Genomic DNA, 7,199 nt, shown 5'->3' on the forward strand with positions numbered 1-7,199 from the left:
ATATTAAACAATTTTTTTTTCTTTTAACAATACCCAAATATGATATTCCTAGAAATATAATTATAGAAATATTTTTTATAACCTTGAAACAAACTTCCCTTTTGTAATATAATAAAAAAATATTTTTAATATCCGTCTATACATTTAATATATAAAAAGTCTAGATAATAAAAAAATGAATTTTAGTTCATCAAAACTTGTGAATACAAATATCAAAACCAGAAATTTGTAACAACTTTAGAAATTATTTTATATATATATTTGAAACCATATAGATATTTTTCTCTTGAAATTTGAAGCTGATGAGATTATCAATTAAGGAAAAAGAGCACATGTTAAAATGTCACTCCAATAATAATCACCGTGTATTAATATTAAAATTAAAAAGCTATATACAATATCTACTAATTTACGGATAACCTAGTACATAACCCACATGTGCAGGAAATGTAGCAATCAATGATTCACATACATTATGCTTTCTTAATTAGATTTGTGTGGACGAAGTAAACACACACAAACATTATGCATTCTTAATTACAATTTTAGTATTTAAAAATGTGTATACTTAAACTGTCCCAAATTTAAGAAAAAAATAAACTACTTAAGGAGATATAAAAATTAACTTTAATTTTTGAATTTTAAAATAAAAAATATAAAAAATTAATTTAAGTTGATATTTTGTTTAAGAGTTATGGTAGATATTCAAGAATTTTTTTAAATAACATAAACAACAGATTCTAAAATTGACAGAATTAAAACAAAACACGCTGTAAAAATGAGAGTCTCCCCGTCTATAAAAATGGCAAATGGCATTGTTGGTTCCCTCTCTCCTTGAGCCTGCTTAATAGTTTCTTGTCTTTTGCTCTCCCCTTTGCTTGTACTCTCCACAACACTCTGCCGCAAACATATTGGACCACAAAAGTAAAAACAAAAAACAAGCCTTTCAAGTCTTCATCATCATCAGCATTCCACTGACTGGTTTTTGAAGTTGCAGACAGGTAGAATTCAAAAATGGGCAGGTCACCATGCTGTGAGAAGGTTGGATTGAAGAAAGGGCCCTGGACTCCCGAAGAAGACCAAAAGCTCATGTCCTATATTGAAAAACACGGCCATGGAAGCTGGCGTGCTTTGCCTTCCAAAGCTGGTAACTAATAATAAATATACATCACTGTGTAGCAGCAGTAGTAGTAGTAGTAATGAAGAAGGATATATAGCTAGTAATAATAATGGTTCCCATCTCATATATTGATGATATATGTGTCTTTTTTGGGTAAAACCACCAGGACTCCAAAGATGTGGAAAGAGTTGTCGACTGAGGTGGACTAACTACCTCCGACCAGATATAAAAAGAGGAAAGTTCAGCTTGCAGGAAGAGCAAACCATTATTCAGCTTCATGCCCTTCTTGGAAACAGGTATACACCCCATATATATCTATATCATCAATATTCATCACCACAAACAGTAAATATTAATGACTAGCACGTAAAAGGTGTTTTGAACTTTTGACGAACACATAGTGGGCATGTATGTATACAGATGGTCAGCAATAGCGGCTCAGCTTCCCAAGAGGACCGACAACGAGATCAAAAACTACTGGAACACGCACCTAAAGAAGAGGCTAACAAGAATGGGAATAGATCCCACAACCCACAAGCCCAAAACTGATCCCATCGGCGCTGGCTCAGACACCAACTCCGCTTCGCAATCCAAGGACTTGGCCAATCTGAGCCACATGGCGCAGTGGGAGAACGCTCGTCTCGAAGCGGAAGCCAGGTTGGTGAGAGAGTCCAAGCTTCTTCTTCAGGCCCAGCAGACACAACAAACAACCACAACACAACCTCCTCCGGCGCGCCTCGTCCTTAACAAGATCACGGCGGCTCAACAACAGCCCTTGCTTCCGCCCTGCCTTGACGTGCTCAAGGCCTGGCAGAACTCATGGTCTTCCAAGCCGCAGCTTTCCGTACCATCAAGGGAAAATTTCAAGATGCATAGTATGTATGCCATGATGCTCTCCACTGATGAGAATCTTGAATCTCCAACTTCCACCTTGTGCTTTCCTGGAAGTGGAAGTAGCGCCATGCTTCCCATCATGTCCTCCACAACCACCTCCGCCACTACTATCACAGTAGATGCTCTCAACGAAAACTTACTTAATCCTTCTCTCACCAAAACTAAGATTGATAGCAACGGCACCATGGTAACCCCATGTGACGAAGGAGTGTTCATTACGAAAGGAGGTAATAATAATGAAACTGACTCATCATGGTACATGTTGAAACAGAACAACCCTGAAATAGAACTTGATGACGATGAAATAGTGGAAAATAATAATAACAACAATAATAACGGCTTCAGAGATGACGACATCATGGTGGCAGTGGAAGCATTCAGAGGAAGAGGCGGAGGGGCTTACGACGGTGTTAATGTTGTCCCACCAACACTGTCCTCAACCGGCGATGTTGTGGTCATGGAAGCAGGACTCATATGCAGTAGCAATAACAACGGTGATGATGATGCCCACATGCCTTACGATTCCAACGACACCTTGGCAATCATCAATGATGGTGATGGAAGCATCTGTAACGTCAGCCTCGAAGAGAATAAGCATTATTGGAACACCATACTTAACTTGGTCAATGATGCTCAAGTCATGTTCTAATCCCCGCATGTTTAATTTCCTTTTTTCCCTTTTTTTTTATTTTAATCATGTTAGGGTTATGTTAGGGTTAGTTGAAATGTTTCTACCACTTTTCTCCTTTTTTTTTTCTAGTTATTATCGTTATGTACTCATTGCTTCATTATTATAAGATAAAGAATAATTTTTCTTCTTAATTAATATAGTAAAAATAACTTATTCTATTATTACTCTAGATTAACATAGCCATAATTATTCTGCCAGAACTTGTCATGCATGGAAGAAGAATTGAATGGATATAGGTGAAAGAATTAAAGCAAAACTTTCCATTCATGTATAGTTAAAAATAATATATATAAGAAGACTGTTAGAAGACTAATAAAATTTATTATTTTTAGTTTGTAGTTAATTATTAATATTTAAAAATATAGACTAAAAATATGTTATTAGATTATTAGATTAAAAATTGAATTAATAGTTAAAAATAAGAATAAAAAATAATAAATTTTAATAATATTAGAATATTTTAATATATATAATACAGTATTTCTGGCAATAATGATGATGAATTGTGGCTGTCTCTAGTATTTTTGGTTAGAGTACGTAGCTAGCCTTGCTTGGGCTATACGGGCTATATGTATAGGACTCAGGTCAATCATAAATGGCAGTAATTGATGCACAAAGTGTGTAATGATGACCCAATTGTTGATTATTATTGACTAAATATATGACAAATTGACAATATATATGATGTTAACTTTATGATAATTTTAATTAAGTTGGATAAGTATAGTGATTAATTTACTAAATAAAATAGGTAAATATTAAAATTTAAATTTTATTTTATGTATATAGTAATTTTTTAAATGAAATTTATATATATAACAGATTAATTTATTGCTTAATTTATGACTTGCCAAATTAGGATATAGAATAAAAAACAAAGTAAAAAGATTTATGATAATTAATTATTATAAGATATTTGGAACGGACGATTTCAGAGAGTGTTATATAAAGTATGGAGGTTTTTATGCGTTTTATTCTTCTGGGAAAGAAGATCAGAGAAGAAGGATCCATATTCAGCATGTGTGTGTTCAGATACACACGATTGTTTTCTTGTTAATCTATGATATATGGCAGGACTTTTAACGTAAAAGTGTGTAGTTTCTCCAGCCATAGAAGGGAAAAGGCTGAGATAGATAGAGGTTTGTGAATAGTTATTGGAGTTTGGTGGAATCATTTAGTGACCCTGTATATTTTGTTTCTTTGTTGTCATAACTGTACGGACACTGCTTCAATTAAGAACTTGCATTAATGGGATATGTATGTTGGTGGAGAAGGTATCTGCTTCAAATATGACAGTGACGCATCTTAAGTGCTTTTTGATCAATTAATGTCCGTTACCAGTGGAGTTATTAGAAGTTGGAACCATCATCTATGTATGTATCTATATAGCAATATCTGATGCTGCTTTTGTAGGGAACATACAATCCAAGCGAGATTAATAATAATCTGTATTGACCACTCTTGTGTATAATGTATTCATGTGAGTTTCCATAAGTAAGAACTAAATTTTGAATATAGGTATGTAAAAATTTGGCTTCTAGATAGCTAGTGCCTAGTGGGTAAAATACTATTCTCATTAACATTATTTCCTTCTTAAGAGAGGTTAGAGCATATTTTTATTTTTTGTGAAGATTAATTAATCACACTAACTACTCATTAACTATTTTTAGTATAGTAAATAAAATCTCAATTTAACTCTTAATATTTTTTAATATTATAATTTTAAATAAGTCAGCCAATTTTAAAAGTTTATATTAAATTTAAAATTTTAAGATTTAAATTTTATATTACAATTTCATATTCTATGTACTTAATTTATTTTTCTAATGTCACCTAAAATCTTCGTTTTTTTCTACCTTATCTTTAGAGAGGTTAGAGCATATCTTTATTGTTTAGCCACAATATGCTCTTTTTAGTTCAGGAGATTAATTAATCACTCATATAGTTTATCTCCAATGGGTAGTGATTTGAAAGTCCTTGGGTGTATCTGTTGTTCTGTGTCTTTCATTTTTCAGATCAAAATCATTATATACTGATATGCTAGCTATTAAGCAATCATTGTGGCTTGGTTTTCAGTGATCTGATATCACTGGTTTGAATGGATTTCTTCCTTTTCTTTTTTGCATTGATTTGACTTTTGAGGAAGTGAATATTTTGAAAAGAAAGTCAGTCATTTTTAGTTTCTTTTATTATTATTTAATTAATATAAATATTAAATTACTTTTAATAAATAAATTCTATTAATTTATGCATATAAAATTCTAAAAAATATAAATGATTCGCAGATTATTTAAAATCGAATGTGGATTGAGCTTGCTTACGAGGCCAAAATGTTTAATGAAGTGGTCTTTGACTTGTCCTGCATCAGAGAGCCGCCTTCCGAATTAAGTATTTGAAAAGGTGGGGTGGTACCTGCAAGACACTCCGATGCTTAAGTTAGTAAGGAGTTAAGCAGGTTTTAGTGCATTGGACTTGAGTGTACCTGAGTGGGTCAGTGTATTTATAGGAGATGAACCAATAATCACCGTTGAAGTAGTTCCACTTCTGATGGTAGATAACCGTCCATTTATCTTAGGGTTGTTGGGATGTCTCTTCTAAAAGTGAGAGAAATTTACGGAGATAGTTATCCACTTAGATAAGTGTTAAATTGGGCCTTTTAACTCGATTTGGGCCTATGTTTGTTATTTGGGCCAGGGTACGAATAATAGATATAAATAGGGGTAGCAACACTACCCGAACCCGCAGGTACCCACCCCGCCTCTACCCGTTCGGGGCGAGTAATTACCCGCATAGAAACGGGACAGTTTCTATGAGGATTGTTGTACGGCGGAACGGGGTTGGGTAAAACAAAAACCCGCCCCGTTGCCACCCCTAGATATAAATTATATTGATTTATATGTATAAATGTTGATAAATATAAATATAAATTATATGTATTTTGTATGTATAAAATTCTTATAAATATCTGTGTAAATTATTGTTGGCCAAATACTGACAAAAAATGATAATATTTGTTGGGCATATAACATTGTTCTTTTGAAAAAAAAGTAAAAAATAAATTTTTAACTAATAATTAATTAATTTCTTTTATTTTTTCATAATATTTTTTATTCATTATTTGTTTATTGTTAATGAAAAATTGTTTCTTTTAGTTAAAATAATATAGAAAAGACTTTATACTAGGGATTAATATTTAAAAAGAATCTTATAAGATTTTAGTTTTTTCTACTATAATAGTTAATTTTTGTGGTGATGATTTTATTTCTAAAGTTGTATAACTCATTTTATTAGTGTTTACGTTGAGAATTTAGATAAACAAAAAAGACCTGATATAAAGAGTTTTTGTTACTAACAAAAAATGGATCCCAAAATCTTATAACTTACAAAGTAAGAGAAAAATGATAAATTTATTGTTTCAAAATGAAGTGTAACCATTTATAAAGAGATGAAAATCATACTCTAATGTTCTATAATGATGAAAATAACAAGAATCCAATGAGTACAAGAAGAAACATTAATTATTCAAAAAAAGAAGAAGACAAAACTGCTACTGATCAACACATCCCTGCTTGTTTGTTATTTATTATTGCACATCTCTCTTACGTTATTCTATTGCTTGATCTAAAGATATGGGTTTCGTCTGAGCCATTATGTTTTGCATGTGATCTGTTTGTTTTTGTTAAATTAAAGCATCTATGTCCTAATTGGTGGGGGTTTATATTAGAAAATTTGTTTAAAGAGGAGCCTAACATTTATATTTTTAGATTATGATAACTTAGACCTTTCGTATAATAATTCTTACACATGACAAATATATTTAGTTCTTGTGAGAGTTCTGCCCATAATTAAGGTAAGGAAGAAAAATAACAAGATATTTTGGTTTTGCTTAAATAAAAAAGTGAATATAACGTTTGGATAAGTTTCATGAAATGAAAATTGCGATATATATTTTTTGAAGACTTATTAGAGGCCACATACGAACTGTATGTTACGTTTGATAAAGGGCCAAATTATATTGAATGGTTGCTATATCCATATATACCGAATTAAGTACTTATTGGTACAGGTGCTCCGTCCCAAAACCTGATTATACTTTTACTATTATAACCTTTCGAAAACTCGATAATGACATTTTTTCCTGACAAATGTTGTTACTGTTTGATCCTTCGAATAATTTCATAATGACAATTATAGCCTTGCTAATTTTATTAGTTATTACTATTTTTTTTCTTTGTTACATTTATAATTATTCATATACTTTAATATACTTTTAATCTTCCACCGGTTTTAGAAAAGATAATTCATCACATGATATATCAAAATATTTATGAACAAAATATCTTAAATTCAATATAATTTTTACTATGTTTATTTTTTGGTTAAATTTTTAAATTTTTGAATTTCTAACTCTATCAATTTAGTAACTAATTTAATTTTCATAACCTTAATTTTTCTAATATCATAATATAAGATTATTGTCTGTGCAAAACTATT

At 31.3% G+C, this 7,199-nt stretch overlaps 1 protein-coding gene across 1 annotated transcript; it reads left to right on the forward strand.

Annotated features, from left to right (window-relative positions):
• Positions 1-1,014: 1,014 nt before the first annotated feature.
• Positions 1,015-2,663, forward strand: LOC107481081 (transcription factor MYB16-like). The gene is made up of 3 exons (XM_016101294.3): positions 1,015-1,147; positions 1,287-1,416; positions 1,541-2,663. Exons 1-3 carry the CDS (start codon positions 1,015-1,017, stop codon positions 2,661-2,663), a joined length of 1,386 nt encoding a protein of 461 aa, XP_015956780.1.
• The last annotated feature ends 4,536 nt before the right edge of the window (positions 2,664-7,199 follow it).

The sequence above is a fragment of the Arachis duranensis genome, chromosome 3 (assembly GCF_000817695.3).
Source record: "Arachis duranensis cultivar V14167 chromosome 3, aradu.V14167.gnm2.J7QH, whole genome shotgun sequence".
NCBI lineage: Eukaryota > Viridiplantae > Streptophyta > Magnoliopsida > Fabales > Fabaceae > Arachis > Arachis duranensis.

Coding starts and splice junctions, on each gene's coding strand:
- LOC107481081 (XM_016101294.3), top strand. CDS start 1,015: ATGGGCAGGTCACCATGCTGTGAGAAGGTTGGATTGAAGAAAGGGCCC. Junction 1,148..1,286: donor TGCTTTGCCTTCCAAAGCTG/GTAACTAATAAT, acceptor TAAAACCACCAG/GACTCCAAAGATGTGGAAAG. Junction 1,417..1,540: donor CATGCCCTTCTTGGAAACAG/GTATACACCCCA, acceptor GTATGTATACAG/ATGGTCAGCAATAGCGGCTC.